This window comes from Engraulis encrasicolus, chromosome 14 (assembly GCF_034702125.1).
Source record: "Engraulis encrasicolus isolate BLACKSEA-1 chromosome 14, IST_EnEncr_1.0, whole genome shotgun sequence".
In the NCBI taxonomy this organism is placed as follows: Eukaryota; Metazoa; Chordata; class Actinopteri; order Clupeiformes; family Engraulidae; genus Engraulis; species Engraulis encrasicolus.
This window is the reverse complement of record NC_085870.1, coordinates 44,878,388-44,898,369: the sequence shown is the minus strand read 5'-3', so window position 1 is coordinate 44,898,369 and position 19,982 is coordinate 44,878,388. Positions and strand designations below refer to the sequence as shown.

Here is a 19,982-nt window from a genome sequence, read left to right as displayed (position 1 = left end):
TCATTTAGACGCTGCACAAAGTTTCGCTTATCATTTAGTCTGGCCAGGCGCAACATGTAGAATTTTTTTACAATTCTAACAGAAAGGGCACACAACAATTTTGAGATTTTCCAACATCTAGAACAATGGGGTGTGTGTTTAAGGCGATGACGCAACAGTTCAGAGGTTACGTTCACATACCAGATTGATGCACGACAGTGAGCGTGTTTCAGGCAGGTGCAGCAGTCAATACAACAACAAAGGTATATGATTGCAAATCAATTGGTTGCTGCATCCATAGCATTTCATGAAGCAAAGCTAGACACAGCCAGACCAAAAGCTGGCAGAGATTTCAAGTCACGCTAGCCAGGCTAGTGCGTCTGTCTGTACAGGCTGCACTAGTTGCAACACTGGGGTGGTTGCACTTGTTCCTGGCGAATTCTGCATTACTTTAAACGTTGAGCTGTTAGAAACCAATTTAAATTTTTACATTGAATTCCTTGGTCAGACCACCACAACAGCGTGGCATCACAGGAAGCATGTCCGGGCTCGGGCTAGTGGGATGAAGTGTGGTCCACTACTTTCTAACAGATAGTTGGGAGCCATTCTCTGTTTCCTACTACAAGTAATGCAAGCGTTTAATCCATCTGGCCAGACAGAAGGAAAGTCCTGTCTGGGAAAAAAAAGCACCAATGAACATCTTGAATGTCTTTGCACTCATTCCCCTTCCCTTTCTTTGGCTTTATTTTACTCTTTCACTCTACAGTAGTACTCTCACTCTCTTCTCACCTCACTCAGATTATTTCCCAAACTGTTTTCTGTCCACTTTCTACCATCCTCCAACGGTGCTTGCTTTGATAATTGATATTACTGATAGGCCCACAACGTTAAGGCTGTGGCCATTCTGTGTGTGTGTGTGTGTGTGTGTGTGTGTGTGTGTGTGTGTGTGTGTGTGTGTGTGTGTGTGTGTGTGTGTGTGTGTGTGTGTGTGTGTGATGTGTAACAGCCACAGTTGCCCTCGTGTCAACATTACCTCAACGTGTCCCCAACCTGACGGATGGATGACTCATGACCCACTCACAGCAGTGTGTGTGTGTGTGTGTGTGTGTGTGTGTGTGTGTGTGTGTGTGTGTGTGTGTGTGTGTGTGTGTGTGTGTGTGTGTGTGTGTGTGTGTATTAGATTAGATTACTTTATTGGTACCCAAGGGTAGATTTGATTTGCAGTAAAGTGAGCTTCGCTCATACAAAACATTCAGGACATAGGACACACATAACATTCAAGCAACCCACAATGAACAAATGGATAATACCAAAAGTTACCTAGTGCATCCTATCAAAGAGACATGGTGTCACATAAAGTGACAGGGGTACTAAATAAGTATGTCTGTGTGTGTGTGTGTGTGTCTGTGTGTGTCTGTGTGTGTCTGTGTGTGTGTCTGTGTGTGTGTCTGTGTGTGTGTCTGTGTGTGTGTCTGTGTGTGTGTCTGTGTGTGTGTCTGTGTGTGTCTGTGTGTGTCTGTGTGTGTGTGCACGCGCTTTTGTGAAATGTTTACTCTCAGGTGGAGCACAGTAGGTGTGCTTCGATAAAGATCTTCAAGCATAGCCAAGCCATCCAGTCCCATGTAACACCTTATTAAAGCAGCACCCTGCTCCTCCACTAATAACACATTGCTCACAAACGTGTCTGCTGCGCTCAGTGGCAAAGCCTGCACTTCAAAGGCTCCTAGCGGCCAGCTAAATTGAAGTGTGTGTGTGTGCTGTGTATGTATGTGTGTGTGTGTGTGTGTGTGTGTGTGTGTGTACCCCGCCTGTGTGTGTGTGTGTGTGTGTGTGTGCTGTGTTTTAAGGACATTTTAATGTCATGTCGCCTCTTTGTATACAGGAGCTTCTGATATAGGCCTGTACAGCGCGCATCTTTCTGTGTGTCTTCAATAGTGTCTGTGTCAACGCGTGGTGTGTACATCCTCGTGGTGTGTGTGTGCATGCAACTCGGTTCATGTGCATGCATTAGTGGGTGTGTGTGTGTGTGTGTGTGTGTGTGTGTAGGCACGTCACTCACTTTGAGAATCGTTCGGCGATGGCGGCGCTCTTCCCGCGGCCTCCGACCAGCGAGAGTTCGCGGGCCGTCACGCGCACCGACTGGGACGCCCACTGTCTGCGGCTGAAGGGAGCGTCGTCCATTATGGCTCACGAGCACGGCACCAAGATCAGGACACGGCACACGACTGCAAAAAGGAAACAGAAACACACACAAACACAAACACGAGTCAGTTAGAGAGTAAGTTCAGGGCCCTACCGTGGCCTAACGGTAGGGCACTGGATTGCTATGCTGGCGACCCAGGTTCGATTCCGGCCCGGGTCATTTGCCAGTCCTTCCCCGTGTCTCTCCCCACTCGTTTCCTGTCTCTCCTTCACAGTACTGTCACAAAATGAAGGCACAAAAGCCCTAAAAATATATATTTTTTAAAAAGACAGTAAGTTCAGCACCTGACTGCAGAGTGGAGACAAACAGACACACGACACGAGTGAGTCAGACAAACAGTCAGTCTGGACCACAGAACCAAGGACAGGGTACAGCACACGACAGCAAGAAGGAGACACAAACACACACACACACACACGGCACAAGTCAGTTTAACACTAAGTTCGTCATCAAGCACGGCATCAAGTTCAGGGCACGGTACACGGGTGCAGAGAGGAGACACAAACACCAGTCAATTAGACAGTTCAGTCAGGACCAAAGCACCAAGTTCAGGACGGCACATGACAACAGAGTGGAGAGAGAGAGAGACAGAGACGCACATAAGTCAGTCAGACAAAAAAATGTGGCCAAAGGTTCAGGCCGCACACACACACACACAAGACCCAAGCACTGAGTTCAGGGCACGCGACTACAAAAGGGAAACAGAAAGAAACACATGGACAGACACTACACAAGTAAGTCAGACCGCCAGAGTCAGGGAGACAGCCATTTGGGAGCATATAAAGCACCACACAATAGGCTGCACTCTCACTATGACTTGCTCATTTTTTAAGGATTAAATCAGCTACCTTCGGCAACAGGGAAAAGCGAAACAAGACAACTTTAGTGAGCTAAACACCTTAAAAGAACAAGTTCATAACCATGATGAATGCACATTATAAATGCAAAGCATTACTCTCTCTACGCCACACGCCTGTGTGTTGGATGGCTGACAGTGATGGAAAGTTGTGGTGGCAGTCACTGTAAAGTCCCAGGGCAAAGAAAGCATCAATAAATCTATATTTTGCACTTAGCTTTGCTGTCACATTGCTTTTTTTTGTTGTTGAAACAAACAAATAATGGTTTCATGGCACAGGACTAGGGCGAGACCCTGGTTGCCAGAGAGAGAGTGAAAGAGAGAGAGAGAGAGAGAGAGAGAGAGAGAGAGAGAGAGAGAGAGAGAGAAAGACAGACAGAGAGAGAGAAAGACACAGAGAGAGAGAGAAAGACACAGAGAGAGAGAGAGAGAGAGAGAGAGAGAGAGAGAGAGAAAGACACAGAGAGAGAGAGAGAGAGAGAGAGAGAGAGAGAAATAGACTTTGTAGATTATAATTTCAATATGGACCACAGTACATTGTGGGTGTGTACAAAATATCGGTGTTGGGGTACATGGCAGGCAGGTCTAGAGTGTTACTAGTCTAGTCCTAACAGATGATGTTAGGGTACATTGAGAGGGTATAAGGACAGGGCCTCCTCCCTCCTGCTGTCTGGCAGTAAAGCCATCACACACAGCATTATTGTCCTCATTCCAGTTGTGTTTCCACAGAGTCCATCTACAAAGGAGTCTGCGTGCCTTAGATGACACTCACTATCGCTGTGTAGAAAGCATTCCCAAACCACAGGCGACGACATTTACTTCAGAAGCTCATCACATCAAATAATAATAACATCAGTCAAAATCTATTGTCATGTTGTCAAGTGGCTTTGAAGAGACTTGAACAAGATCAAAGTTGATTTCCTCACTGAATTTCAGTCTCACAAAGCTAAACAAACATCGCTTCACACACTCATTTTTTAAGCGAGTGATTTCTGACATGTCAGTCAAAGTACAGCCTTCATAGCAATCAATCCACTCTTCATTCGTTTCCATTTACCCACGAGGCAAATCACTGCGTAGCACATACTGGACTAACTGAAACGCTTTCTTTTTTGCCCATCTGATTGGAATAATTCTGCAGAACCAAGCAAATCCAAAGACACACCGAGTAACCAAGAAAGACCATAACTTGCTCATTAAGCTTTGTTCTTTCTTCCTGAAGCGTGTGTCACTTGTACTTCTTTACACCCTTGGCCTCCTCATTCCTTCTTTCCCCTTTTTTGTTTTTCACGCTTCTTCGCTGTTCCTTGAGTTTTAAATGTTAAGTATCTAAGACCTCCCTGGGCCCCCTCACTTCTGTGTTGCGTCCAAATAGGATAACAGCCCCAGCTGCCGTGTCTGCGTAAGAGAATACCGGCCCTTTAAGAGTCAACACTGCGCCTCTGTGTGTGTGTGAAATCACTGATGGTCACTGGCCTGAATGATAATCACCTGCTCCCTTTAGACTGACACACACACACACACACACACACACACACACACACACACACACACACACACACACACACACACGCGCGCGCACTCGCACGCACACACAAACACTCCACACACACACCTGGGAGTAGGACGGGTGAAAGAGATAATTGTGCTTTGGTTAATTATTCTCAAGTCACTCTCTGCTTCTGGCTTCAGCAGACTCTGCACACCAGGGCTCAGTGAAAGCCATTGCCATAGGTTACTGGAAAAACTCCCTTTTTTTCCTGGCCGTCTTCAATACGTATGTGCCTGTCTCCCATCTACTAGGGCAGTGGTTCCCAACCTATGGGTCGGGACCCAACTAATGGGTCGCCAAAGATCCATAGGGGGTCGCGGATCCCTCTTGATTTTAAGGGGTTTCATTTTAAATATATATAGCCCGCCCATGTTGAATAAATGACAAAGCATTTAACTAATAAATGCATAGAAGCAACAAACTGTAAGTGCTACATTAAACATTTATTCTATATTTGACCAAAGACGAATTGAGGAATAAAATAACTCCAATTAGTTTTAGCAGGAAACAGAGGGCATCTTTTGACTCCGTCTCGTGCGGGCGCTCGCGTGGTTGGGTCACCAAAGCTTACAATAGTAAAAACATGGGTCCCTGAAGAAAAAGGTTGGGAACCACTGTACTAGGAGGACACCCAGTTTTCAGCACCTTCTCAGTTGGGATGTGCCTCCTGATGTCTGCCAACATAACACAACACTACAACACATATCCTTCAAGACACTTCAAAAGAAAAACACTACAGATTTAGCCACATAGTCCAGGCACACTTGGTAGTATTCCATTCTACAATCCGATTCCACAGTTGCTGTGAAGTTGCAGGTTCGAGACCAGGGCTAAATTGTGCAAGCCTGGCCTCCGCTACACTTCCTGTACAGAGGGCCTAGTTCCACCGTATTGAGACTTGTCCTAGCATGAGGAAAGGGCAGGCACATATAGACATGTGCCTTTTCCTCATCACCTGTAATCAGGCATTTGGCATTGGAGGTGTAAAGTCGGCCAAAGCTTGAAGCAATCAGATTTACTTTTGCACAATCGCTCGTCTTGTCACAACAAATGAAATTTAGTCTAGCTCGATGCCTACCTACGTACTACATTTCAGATGTAGCAGAGTTGGTTGGCACTTGGCACCATCACTTAAAACCTTTCTTTGCTGTTTGGTTGAGTAACACCTGTGAACCTGTGTCAACAGAACCAAAGCTAGACCCCTTGATAAAATGTAATGGCGTTCGAGGGAATAAGCCGCGTGGGCTGGGACAAAATGTCAGTCTACCGGAATTTTCCCAATTCCCAAGTGAATAGGCTGCCTCCATGGGCTGCATGCTCCATGCCACCACAAAGAAGCTCCCAGTGCTGTTGTGGCTTGTGGTTCTCATGGCGCCAGGTGGGCAGCGGCATTTTGCATGTGGTTATAAAACACCACCAAACTAGTCCGAGGGTCAAATGCAAACATGCACGTTTTGTCGAGCCATGATATACAGTGCTAGTGGCCAATTTTCTGTAAGGAACCCCCTTCCCAGACATTCCTGAACTTGATGCACTGCAACAGACTCAATAGAGTTAGAAGTATCCCAGGCGCTCTTCCCAAAAAAAAGTTAAAATAGCTTTATTAGTGTTTCGGCCAAGGTGTGGCCTTCAGCAGGGCAGAGACTTTGCCCTGGAAGAGTCAAGTCAAGTCAAGTCAAGTCAAGGAAGAGCGGTCCATCTCATGGTGGTGACACACCAATCTGCTTCCACTCTGCTGGGCAAACTGAAGAGGAAATCTACCTGCCATTGATTTAAGGCTGCACCTGAAGAGAAGTGGTATGTGACTGTGGTTTTATCTTTGCTGTGGTCCCAGAATGATGCAAGTACGACTCCACCCATGCAGCCTATGCTGATGAAACTGCAGTAATTAGGCATTTAGCAAGAACATTTTGTAACCTGGTCTTGACCATGAAAATGAACAAAAACTAAATTATTAAGCGGGCTTGCGGAGCAAGGACCATGCAGAGCATGGCCCTTGCAGAGCAAGGCCCGTTTATAGTAATCTCTAAGTCCTGTTTATTATTGGTCTTGTGCAGGGCAGCAGTAAAAATAGAAAATGGATCTCCTCCTAGGCCTTTCGAGATAGAGACACCGTTCAAACACTAAAACGACCGGCTCGGCTTGGAGATCGCGTATACTAATAGGCTTTTCCGTGTCTCTTGTCGTTTTCCCGTTTTTGGCGATTTTGTGAAAGCCTGGGTCCCCATTGAAAACTATGGTGGAACCTTCATGAACCAAAGTTCCGCCACTCTAGAGATTAGAGTGTAGGAGGCTTTTTCGGTCATAAAACATCAACACTTTCACCTAGAAGTTTAGTTGACGCGTTGTTAGCGAGCTCTATGGGATGTCTCTGTAACGGAGGCTAACTAGCACAGAGTTGGCGTGGAACGTTGGTAAACCTCCCTCCGATAGCCTCATACAGTCTCGTGCCGTTGGGCCAAGAGACTAGTCTCTTGGCCCAGCGGTATCGTACTGTGTCTCCCATTGCCGAACCGTTGTAGTTGACGAGGTCGCACATTCGATCCCCGAGGGGGGTGAACAGGTGCAAGATGACCTCCGTCACAGTGGTGCCGTGACCCGGATGGGAGTGAGGTTTAAGGGGGAGAGTGTAACGGAGGCTAACTAGCACAGAGTTGGCGTGGAACGTTGGTAAACCTCCCTCCGATAGCCTCATACAGTCTCGTGCCGTTGGGCAGAGAGACTAGTCTCTTGGCCCAGCGGTATCGTACTGTGTCTCCCATAGCCGAACCGTTGTAGTTGACGAGGTCGCACGTTCGATCCCCGAGGGGGGTGAACATGTGCAAGATGACCTCCGTCACATCTCCAAATTGTCAAAGTTTCATCTCCCAACTCCCAATACTTTTTAAATGGCAGGTTTGTAAAAAAAAAACAGGCCTGGGTCTATGGAGAATCCCAGTCTTTCCAAAAGTGCATTTTTCAAGAGATCAGCGCATGTCCCACACGGAGGTCCATTTGTGCCTGAACGATTTAACCTATAAACTTCATTCAAAGACTGTTAGAGAGATCACAAGCATGACTCCGATCTGTGAAAAGGACACGTGCCAACTCCATTTAGTTTTTTTTACAACGATGTTGTAAAGACAAAAAACTCATTCTCATTCTCTCCCCTGTTAACAGCACAATACTAACTGTCTTTCAGTCAATCACAACAGGTGCAGCCAATGAAGGGTTCCATTTCAACTGTCACTGTCTCAAGATTCTATTCTTAACGAGCAGGTGCGAGCAACCATTCTAGAAGTCTATTGTTCAGCTCTGCAATGCAATCTGATATAGTCTTGCTGGACTGTGCATGACAGCTAGCTGCTTGGCTTAGTGGTAACGCATTGTGCTGGATTAGAGATATGGAGGTTGAGGGTTCGAACCCCACCCGAAGCCATGTTGATTTTCAAAATTATATCATATGCAGTGTTCCTTGGCCAACTTAAAATGCCATGTATGTAATTTATTATCAATGGCAAATGTGCTGGATTAGAGATATGGAGGTTGAGAGTTCGAATCCCACTTGAAGCGATGCTGATTTTCAAAATTATATCATATGCAGTGTTCCTTAGCCAAGTTAAAATACCATGTATGTCATTTAGTATCGATGGCAAATGTGCTGAATTACAGATATGGAGGTTGGGGGTTCGAACCCCAGTCCAAGCCATGTTGATTTTCAAAATTATATCATATGCAGCGTTCCTTGGCCGACTTAAAATGCCATGTATGTCATTTAGTATGAATGGCAAATGTGCTGAATTACAGATATGGAGTTTGGGGGTTCGAACCCCAGTCCAAGCCATGTTGATTTTCAAAATTATATCATATGCAGCGTTCCTTGGCCGACTGAAAATGCCATGTATGTCATTTAGTATGAATGGCAAATGTGCTGAATTACAGATATGGAGTTTGGGGGTTCGAACCCCAGTCGAAGCGATGCTGATTTTCAAAATTATATCATATGCAGTGTTCCTTAGCCAAGTTAAAATACCATGTATGTCATTTAGTATCGATGGCAAATGTGCTGAATTACAGATATGGAGGTTGGGGGTTCGAACCCCAGTCCAAGCCATGTTGATTTTCAAAATTATATCATATGCAGCGTTCCTTGGCCAACTTAAAATGCCATGTATGTCATTTAGTATGAATGGCAAATGTGCTGAATTACAGATATGGAGTTTGGGGGTTCGAACCCCAGTCGAAGCCATGTTGATTTTCAAAATTATATCATATGCAGTGTTCCTTAGCCAACTTAAAATGCCATGTATGTCAATTAGTATGGATGGCAAATGTGCTGAATTACAGATATTGAGGTTGGGGGTTCGAACCCCAGTCAAAGCCATGTTGATTTTCAAAATTATATCATATGCAGTGTTCCTTGGCCAACTTAAAATGCCATGTATGTCATTTAGTATGCATGGCATATGTGCTGAATTACAGATATGGAGGTTGGGGCTTCGAACCCCAATCAAAGCCATGTTGATTTTCAAAATGATATCATATGCAGTGTTCCTTAGCCAACTTCAAATATCATGTATTGTATGTCTTTTAATATCAATCGCAAAGGGGCTGGATTACAGATATGGAGGTTGTGAGTTCGAATCCCGCTCGAAGCCATGTTGATTTTCAAAATTATATCATACGCAGTGTTCCTTAGCCAACTTAAAATACCATGTATGTCATTTAGTATATCCCCAAAACGCAGAGCTACAACACTTTCAAGATGGCTGAATCCAAGATGGCTGAATCGTTTGGCCCATAACTTCTGACTGGGTGGATGGAGTTTTTCCAAGATTTCTTTTAGCTTTGTTTTCTCATTAGTACTTTGTTTCATCTCTGCCCCAAAAGGCAAGCCCGCTTCCAGCATTTTCTGTGAGAATGCAATCTAGTTACACCAATAAGCTTACATCATGTGTGGATGTCCATTCTACACTACCAATCACTTCTTGATGCCAGACGTCCTAACCAGGTAAGGTAAGCGTACCCATTAAGCCCATGTACCCTTTAAGCCCACTTTCAACTTTGAGGTCAATTTAAAGAAAGGGAAAAGGTGAATTTTGTTGTTCATCACCCTATCCAATTAAAGGGTTTAGTAACTGACAAAATGTTTTTTATTGCAAACAAATCACATTTTTTATCGTCGAGTTATTCCCGTCCAAGTGAATCCAGTCTCAGGACTACTGACAAGAAGTTGCCTCAAAACTTTGCTGTTTTGGGACATGTCAGAAATCATAGAATATCAGCTAGTTTAAGTCAAATGTTTTGAAAATACTTTCATATTTAGTGAACTAAGAGGTAAATGTAATGATTTTTATATATATATGTTTACATTACATCATGTTTACAAGTACATTTCACAATACTACATACAATCACAGTTTTGTCATAATAAAAACATTTTATAATCCTAATCATCATACAAAATGTGCAATATTTTCATACACAAAAATAAATGAAAACATCTTCATTTGTGCAAAAATTAAATGTTGTGAAAAGTGCAAAGGTAAAGTTTGTGCAAAAAGGGGAAACCTGACAGCCCTTATAGCTGCAGCCACAATATACATGCAGTGTTTTACTAAATTATAGCATTTCCCTTCAAATGGAAAGATGTGTTTTATGAGCGAGCACACGCCGATATTTTCTTGATACAACCACACACCATCTTTATCTTACTCTACCGTAAGACTTAAGGTGGTTAGGTATGAATTCTAAGCATATTCCAGTTTGTTTGGCATTGGTCTTTAAAGAAATGCATCATGAAATGTTTTGTGGAGTTGATTATTTCCATAAAATAGCTTTTTGTATAGGCGGGCTTAATGGGTACAAGGTGGGCTTAAATTGTACACCCCATTGAAATGCATGCAAGTTTGCATGCATGCTCATGAAAAATGCCTTTGAGGGACATAAAAAGTGCTGTACAATCCAAAGTTGTTGGTTTAAAAGGCGCAATGTAATGAACTAACAATAATCAATAAGAAAAAATACATTTCTCTGTTTGGATGAAGAATTTTATGAAGTATATGAAGTAAAAGATGCCGTAATATTTAATTAGGTTTTATGCACTATTTTTTGAGCAAATCTTACATTTTTGGTCTGAAACCATTTATGCCATGTAGGCTCCACTGTTTAAACTCAATTCACACACCTCACCAGGTATTTTGATAGAGAAATGACTATATGAGCTTATTTGGAACACAAGTGGGCTTAAATGGTACCAATGGTACCATTTAAGCCCATTCAGACTTTTCACTTTTCTCGTATAAAATCTTCATATTGTACTTTGAAATATCCATCAACTCAGTGACAAACATTGAGAAGAGAGGTAAATCTTACTATTTAACAAAATATTTCACAAAAAAATTATGTGAAGATGATTGAAAAATAAAGAAATTTAGATTTTGGTGGGCTTAATGGGTACGCTTACCTTACATGGTATAAAACAAGGTATGATCATGTTCTCTGAGGAAATAAACACTTATGTGTATTTTTACTGCTTGTCTGAAACAGATTTCCACATCAATTTTAAGAATACCTGAACCTGAACCTGAACCATTTTACAACGTTCATGCTTCATCAATTTCATATTTTCCGCTACGTGGTCCAGGCCTCGCATTTGAGGACCTGAGCGTGGCACAGTAGCACGTATGTTTAGCCTCCACAGACGTAACAGTGACAGCATGAGGAGAAGGCAAGACAAGCACAGACATGAGCCTCTTCCTCGCCACCTGTAATCAGAGATTCTGAAGCATAAGATAATCCACACGGCCCAGACAGCGTGCGCTCACGGACGTACTGTTGGGAAACAAAGTGGAGCCGCTTCACGTACCTAGAGTGTGCGTACGTGTGTTTGTACGCGTCTGGCACACAGCCCGTCACACAGGCATCCCTCTACATGCACGTACATGTCTGCAGGCTAGCTATGTTGTTGACAAGATGGCAAAAATGGATATATTTCAGCAAGCAGCTGCCATAGCAACGAAACTAAATAAAAAGCACACACACACCTTCACGTCTCACTTCATTCTTAGCTCCTACACTTAAGCTTATCTATTACTGAAAGACGCATTCAGTTGACCAGACAAAGAGTGACCTGTAGAAAATGGGAGGCAATGTCCTGAGAAATGCCAAAGCAAATAGAAAAGAGTCACGTACACACATAAGTACTACATTACACATACACACACGGACACAATAGTTCTGCACTGATTCAGGCACTGCCCGACTCTGACAGTCCATTACTTGTGTTTGTGCAGGGGGGCAGGACTGGAATTAATGGCAGTAATATTCACAGCCTCTGATATGGGCGAGTGGCTGCTAAACTCTATGGGATAGGCACAGGGAGGGCTTACGTCATCTAAAGTGTGCAGGCCCCTGTACAGTACGCACACGTATACGCACCCACACACACGCACACACACACACGCGCGCGCGCACACACACAAACACGCACGCACGCACGCACGCACACACACGTTGGTGCGTTTCAAAGAGACTATACAGTAGGCTAGCCAAGAGACTGTGACAACCAAGAGAATACACTGTGGCTCAGAGAACAGACAAAGACACAACAGAGGCAGCCAGCAAGACAGAGGATCAGACAGGGGAGAGACAGTGAAAGATCTCAGAGAGGGAGAGAAAGTGGGGAAAAGAGGAATAGGAAGAGAGGGGTAAAGAGGGAAAGGCAGATAGAGAAAGACAAAGTGAAGAAGTAAAAGAGTGAACAATTGAACCGTGGAGAGATTGGCAGAGTGACAAGAAGACTGGAGGAGACGGTCTTCCGGAGCAGAACAGACCTGTCCAATGTCACGTGGTAGAACACAAAAGCACACCGCCTGTCGTCTAAAAAGATCAAAGTTCAGACTGGGGTGATGTCAAAGTCAAACGCCAGTTACAGTACAATAATCAATAACCACACTACAGTAGTTTGCATGAGGTCACCTGAACAGGGGACACAGGTGTGGCAGAATAACAAGGAAGACGTACTGATATGACTACTCTCTTAATGACAAACATCAGGTTGTGTACACTTGCGTTGCCAGGGAGATGCGAAAGCAGCAGAGATGATGAAGTCATCTTTGAAAATGTCAACTAGCCGAGAGCGATGCTGACTGAGGCTCAGACATGCAGAGCTTTGCCTAAGGTGCCCAACAAACAGCCTGCATGTGAATCCTGGATATTTAAAAGGACAGATAGCGAGCTCTTTTAAGTTTAAAGAGTTACACAATGCCTGTGTGTGATGTCACGCTGGAACGTTGTGATTGACAGTCTTGTCTGTGTCCCAAAATTGCCAATAGAACAGACCTCCAGGGATACTACATGTGGCAACTTGTTGACAAGAGGATGTTATCACGATTTGTGTGGTATGAGTATATGAAAGGCATGTTACAACTATACATCCTAGTTCTTGGGAAAGATTTTAAAAAGTGTGTGAGAGACAGACAAAAATAGAGAGAGAGAGAGAGAGAGAGAGAGAGAGAGAGAGAGAGAGAGAGAGAATAATTATCGAATCAATGTAGTCCTATACGATTCTCCCTAAACCTTAGATTTTGTCAGTCTTCAGATATAGAGACAGACATCCAAGTTTTTCCACCTGTCCCAGTTTCTAAGTCTTAATGATATTTAAAAATACATTTTCACTGGACACTGAATGAAGGATACTAAAGGGTCGATTGGATTCACAAGTCCATGCCCCTCATGGATCCATTCATGATGAAATGCAAAAACTGCAACACATGCAGTCCAACCTCAAATGAGTTTCCAGTTGCTGCTGACATCGTCTGCTATGTTGTTGTTCCTGGACATCTTGTTACCGTTATCCCTCTAGCTCAGCAGATCATATGGCTCAGACTAAGCATATTTCAGAGGCTAAAGCATGTTTTGGCTCTTGTGATCCTGAACACGCTTAGACTGCTATCGACATGCGTTTACATTTTTTCTTTGCGAGAGTCTAAGCCCTAGAGCAAACTAGAGATATCAGTGAAAAGGTATTAGGCCGTTAAAGTCTTTCTACTACTAGAATAGTCATGACAAAAACCTTTATCAAGTGTTTACTTTCATCGTGTGGTTCTCTGAGGATGGATAAAGTCCTCAGAGACTCAGAGGTATGCTAAACACTGTCCATTTTGTTCCCCAACAACAGCTTTTTGCTTCCACTTCCATATAGATTTATTATGACAGCTAAGGGCCAGAATGTGTGGAAAAGCTGCCTGATGCCATTTTGAACGCCGCTAATACTAGGGTGGAGGTGGTGTGGTAAGGCTTAGCTCTGCAGCAGTGCGATCCACCCAATGTACACAACACAGCACAGCACAACACAAGCAGTGCTGGGGTTAAAGGAAATTCCTGACAATTTCAACATTTTTGTTCAGCCCTTTCGGAGATGTTGGCCATTCTAATGGTTTGTGTTTACATGGTTTTGCCCAAATAGTGATTCACTCCAGCATCCAATACTCTACAGACAATTTATTTAGCTCTTAAGATAAAGCCCAAGGAACTTGACTTTGTAATAAGCTTCAGGCATTTACAGTATTTTCAGAGGTTTACTTTATTGGTTTAGTTGTAGCACGGACAGACTAATACTTACCATCTTGATCACCATCCTTACAAACGGTTCATCAACTTATATTTTTAACTGCCAGGTGTCAGGAAGGAGGAGGATAACTTTAATTTCATATACTGTATAATTGCTAGGTTTAATGAGACCCCATACACAGCATACACTACTACCAAAAGTATTTGCATATGAACTTTACTGCCATGGGGTCACACCCTGATGTTGGTCGAGAAGGCCCGACTCTCAGTGTCCACTCAATTCATCACAAATGTGTTTTATTTGGTTCATGTTAGAACTTTGTTCATGCCAGTCAAGATCATCCATACTATACTGTCATTCAGGTCTTTATGGACCTTTCTTTGTGCACTGGTGCACAGTCATGTTAGAAGAGGAAGGGACCCACTCCAAACTGTTGAAGCTGTAATAACTGCAATAGGAGGATATTTTCAAGTAGACTGAAGATGTGTTTAACATTTCATGCCGTATGTTGCGGTTAACATTCCATCACACACGCATGCAGAAATTTGATAGCATGATTAATAGAATAAGAGTCTTTCTGTAATTAGAGGTAAGTTACGTCTCAAGTCCATGTACTACTGTAATTGTCAATTTTACTTAACTTAACATCAACAATAATCTTTTCCACATTAGCTCATATTCCTTTTTTATAATACAAAAAGTTAAAAAAAAAAAAAACTATTTTCCACTGCAAAAATGAATACTGGAATTTTACGTTTTTATGCTGTACGATTTACCAAATCTCAGATTTAGTCTTCATATCAACATGATTTTTTTTGTGTATAAACTATTTAGAAATATTTATTCATAGTAATAAGTAGTACTATAGCAATACAGTGTTTAAAAGCCCATTATGCTTCATATTATACATTCAATCAGAAATGTTGAGAAATTTGACACAAAAATTGCGTCAATTGTGTTACCCACTTGGTTTAGTCCTAAGTAATGTGTCCAACATCATGTAATGTTATATCCTCATTGGCAGGATATGGGTCATTTCACGTGAAGTGTCAGATTCAAACCAATGCAGTTCTGGGGTGCTACCTTGCTACTAAAAAGGCACACCAAGTATGATTGAAATCCGGGTCGGTCGGGTCCCAAAGTGTCTGATTTCACGTGAAATGACCCATATGTGAAGACCTAGTGGCAAGTTTTGAGTTCACCTCTTCAATACAGTATTTTCATCAATACTGTTGTTTAGTTCTAGAGAGGGTTACTTGTCTGTGAACTGTGTTAACATATTCATATGAATCTCATTTAGAAATTATATTTACGAAAATACAGATAAAGCTTACAAAAATATTAATTGAGGGTCTTGTGGTGAAAACATTGTCAACCGTGTTACCGTAAACTGTATTACCCATCAGCTGAGTAGTTGCATTTTGTGTCACTGTTCTACTCTTGTCAATTGTGCTACATTGCCTGTTAACTCTGTTGCAGATGGGCAACTGTCCACTGTGTTGTAACTTTCCATGCAGAAGGAAGTCTTGGATAAGCAGGGCAAATCATTCATATTTTTTCCATATCAGTTGTACAGATTAAATAAAACATGTATATTTTCGTTAAAATATTTTCAAAATTTAAGCTTAAGTTTAAGATTGGAAATTAGTTTATTTGGAAACTACATCATGGAAATGTATGGGTCATTTATTGAAAACTAATACTGATAGAGATTTTGCATTGCGTGAAATGTCCATAGAATGACTCATAAAAGGTATAGCCTACAGTGTAGGCCCTACACACTGTAAACATTACAAATTCCCTGGAGAACCTTCAGTTTGGAACTGTGGAGGAAGCCCTTAAAGTTCTCGGAGGAACTTAACAGTTCTTGAAGGTTTCTAAAAGATCACTGGAGGTCAATGGTTCTTTGAGGAACCTCTGATTGCTAGCGTGGGAAAACCCCAAAACGTTCTCTAAAGGTCCTCTAAGGAACTTTGCAGTTCTACCCAGCACTTAAGGTTCTTTGGAAAATATTAAGGGTTCCTCTGTGACCTCTTAGGTTCCCCCACAATCCAACTGAAGCTTATTTGAGGAACCTCACATTTTTTCCGTGTAATATTCTATGTTCCCCTTGTGAGAAGACCTGTTCTATACAGTGAATGCTTGACTCCCTTCTCATTTCAATGTGTGTGCTGAAGTCCGCCAGCACTTCCTGAGGTGCTGCCAACAGCGATCTTTGAACCTGCACTTTGTTCTGTTGTCCATAGAAATGGCACACATAACCCTAACAACTGTTAAAAGTAGTGAATAGAACACTTGCAGGATAGAATGTGGGATAACAGTAGTGTAGTGGGCTTATGGATTCATATGAGGTCTGTGTGTGTGTGTGTGTGTGTGTGTGTGTGTGTGTGTGTGTGTGTGTGTGTGTGTGTGTGTGTGTGTGTGTGTGTGTGTGTGTGTGTGTGTGTGTGTATGAAGCTCTGAAGCTCCCTACACGTGTCCTCATCCTCTTCCCATTCTTTAAATCATAGCTCTAGTGTTTAAAATTCCCTTCCCTGGCCCAACCTGACCTGCGAGCCGGGTGGGATTTTTTTTTTCAGCCCTCTCTTCCGGCCCTGGTCAGACAGGGCTGTGGCCATGTAGGCCTTATGTCATAACCTTCTAGGCTACTTAATTTACATACTTCTACACTTTAAAAGCTTACAACTGAATTTTGTTTCATAGTACTGGTATTGTACTGTTATGGCTCTTTTTTGACATTGTAGGTCATGCTGCTTCTACCGTTAAAATGTCCCATTTTGAGATCAATAAAGTATAAATCAATAAAAGTAGCAATCAAGCCATCCCCATATACGGCATGGGCTGGGTGGGCTTAGAGCTGGATGTGCGCTGGCTCTGTTTAGTATGGAGAGCGGCTTACAGTATATAGACTTCGGGCAATCAAACGTTTTGTAGCACGAGTAGCCTACAATCAATCACGTCATCATCAACTCAACTCAACTGAACGCTGACAACAACAAAGGCATTAGAATTAGTCTGGCTGAGTGCACTGGCAAATCTAGCCCTGAGACTTCAATGAGGAAATACAAACAGCCACCCGTTTGAACACTGCCGCCTCTATAGTCTCGCCCAGTCACTGTCCTGCCGGCTTCAATCCATTTCATAGAGCAACAGAACACTGATAATGACCATATTTTAACATTTAAATATTAACATGAAAATTGTATGTTTATTATATAATATTTATAATTATTTTTTAGCCTTTGTCCTTTAGTCCTTTAAAGTGATAGCCACTGCCACTTCTGCTCAGTAGAATAGGATACCCGGGCAAGTAGATGTCAAAAATGTGTTTTGAAGAGTACAAAGACTTTCTTCTGTCTTTTCCCTCGACCGACTCTACGGCTGAAAGGTGACCTGACTGTTCCCCTGGGAGTGAGGCGAGCAGCAGATCAGGTGCCGACACCCACCTCCCTCTCCACCACAGACACACTCACTTGCACTCACTGCTCGTAGCCTATACATCACACCTGTTGGTAGGACAGGACAGTACAGTGCATACTGAGATGGATTCTTCTTTACAATTAGCACTAGCACACCTGGACATGTTATTAATAAATATAACACTGAAGTCTATACCATCATAAGAAGTACACATAATAATGACAAATTTTCATCATGACACATTGACACACCACACCTTTGGAACACGGTGGTAGAGGAGAGGCTCAAAAGCCGCTCTGTTCTTCCTGAAGCTACGTCTCGGTGTTCAAAACTACGACCATCTCATTAGTTCATTGCAACAGTGTGTGACCATCAGTCCCATAAAGTACACTCACCTCTATAGTATTAAGATCTGTTTCACTTCTAGTTCACCTCACACCTTTGCTTGTCCTCTATTGCATCACCCAAATCCAGTTTCGATCTATTGACACGACCCCTTCTATGCCCTTGCCTTTCTGAGCAGCGTGTCATCCGACTCTCAGTATGTATGCGTGTGTGTGTGTCTGTGTGTGTGGGTGCCTTCTCTGAGGAACCTGAGGTGGGAGGAGCAAAGCCGGAAAGGTGACATGGGGCAGAGGAGGAGATTGTCATGTGACACTCTCTGCACCAATAGCTAGACGAGTTCCATTTCACCCTGCCAGGTGTTTCATGGCCGAGTGTGCTGGTGCATGCAACAGCAGTTCCTTGAAAGGGAACAAGTGTGAATTTCACATTTTGGCCACCACAACCCGTTCAGCAAGTGCTCACTCCAAGACCATGATGAGGAGGAACGGTTTGACACTCAACTCATATGGCAGCTCGGGTGGTCTTGGGTGGGTTGATTGGCTACAGTTTAAAAAATAATAGGGAACTGAAGGGGCAGCCTCAGTTCCCTACAAGAGGTTGAAATGTATCTTCTTTATGCGCTCAGGTTTCCAATGCCCACTGTACAGACTTGATGCCAAAAATGAATTGCCACCATTGAGAGTAAATAGAATTGCCACCCACCAGCCTCCACCCTGGCTTTTTCATTTACATAAGTTATTTCAATGACGCCAGAATATGTGTAGTCTGGGATCTAAACCCAACCAATTTTGCAGTTTTCCATTATAGCTTGGTCTACGTATCTATATGAGGTGCGTAGCATATAATAATAACCCAATCAATATTTTGAAGAGGAAACCAGTGGGGATGGATCCTATCAAACATTTATTGGGCTAACCCACCGCAGCCTCTATCTGTGCGTGATTCCAGCAAGGACATGCCAGGATCAGTTATCAACTAATTCAACTGCTATGCACATTTCAGTTATTTCCACTCCCCGCGTCTCCAACAAACGGCAAGTTCCCTCACAGCAAGTGAAAATGATCATACCCACACCTCATTTCACTTCAAAAATAAGATACACACGATTGACGGTTGAGGAAAATTAAACACTCAATAAACTGACAATGAGATCGGAATCCAAACATTCAAGGTTAGCCTCGGAAATTGTAGCCTACGTCCAGCACCGAAAGATGGACATCTTTAACCTCAAATAACTTGTTTTAACTTACTTGAACAGGTGCAGTCTCGCCGTGGCGTTACACTGTAGTTAGGAAGAGGATTCAAAAGACAACATGCTTCTATGCAAATAACTTTCCATCAAGTGCACATTCAGCAGCAACTAGAACTACCGTGATGAGCCTTGATTTCGCCTCCCGCGTCTCGATTTGGGCTTTGCACATGGGCGGGACAACAATAACATCAGACTCGCATGGTGGCAGGCAAAAGCTCCCAAGTTAATTTTTAATCAAAGTACGCCTTAGGAAACTTCATCTAGTAGAGTATTAACCTCCCGCGATTCCTATCCTGTCTCTCACCAAGTAGCAGCACCACAAAATTAAAATCAAACTAAGATCTTGTTTGACAACCAACCTAACAGGTGAGGGTTCCATGTCAAAGTGCCCTAGTAGTCGCTCGCTCGGTCTCCTATTTTGATTCCACCTAGCGTTCGTGTGGGAAAACTGCAACGTTTCACAATCACAAACGATGCAGGTTATCATTTTTTTTAAAAATTGAAGAAATGCACAAGCACAAGTAGTATGCGTAATATTAATACTCAGAACATGTCTGCACACAAATAGTGAACACTGAACAGACTAATAGGAAAATAGCACGTTGCAAACGAGTAGTAGGTGGCTATCAAGAAAATGAGAATGTGGCTCATTATAAATAAAAATAATTCTTGGAATTGAACACTAGGTCTAGGCCACTGGTATACAAAAAAAATCTGAATTCAGTATTCAGTGAGAGAAAAATTTGATGTATGCACTACGCCCTTTTTGCCCTTCAGGAGCATCAAAATACACCATAGGCTATGGTGAAAGTTAAGTCCTTG

General features: G+C 42.8%; 1 protein-coding gene across 4 annotated transcripts in view; it reads right to left on the bottom strand.

The window, feature by feature from the left end:
- The window catches only part of LOC134462732 (LIM domain and actin-binding protein 1-like), a 59,100-nt gene extending 39,535 nt beyond the window's left edge, over positions 1-19,565 (bottom strand). Inside the window, exons 1-2 of one of the 4 annotated variants that reach the window (XM_063215914.1) lie at positions 19,520-19,565; positions 2,039-2,204 (exon numbers count right to left, since the gene is read on the bottom strand). In XM_063215914.1, the coding sequence (XP_063071984.1) occupies positions 2,039-2,160 (122 nt within the window). In that variant the 5' untranslated portion in view covers positions 2,161-2,204; positions 19,520-19,565. Of the gene's footprint in view, positions 1-2,038; positions 2,205-17,958; positions 18,243-19,158; positions 19,481-19,519 lie in introns of those variants that run through there. The other 3 variants (XM_063215913.1, XM_063215915.1, XM_063215912.1) reach the window with 3 other exon arrangements.
- Positions 19,566-19,982: the final 417 nt, after the last annotated feature.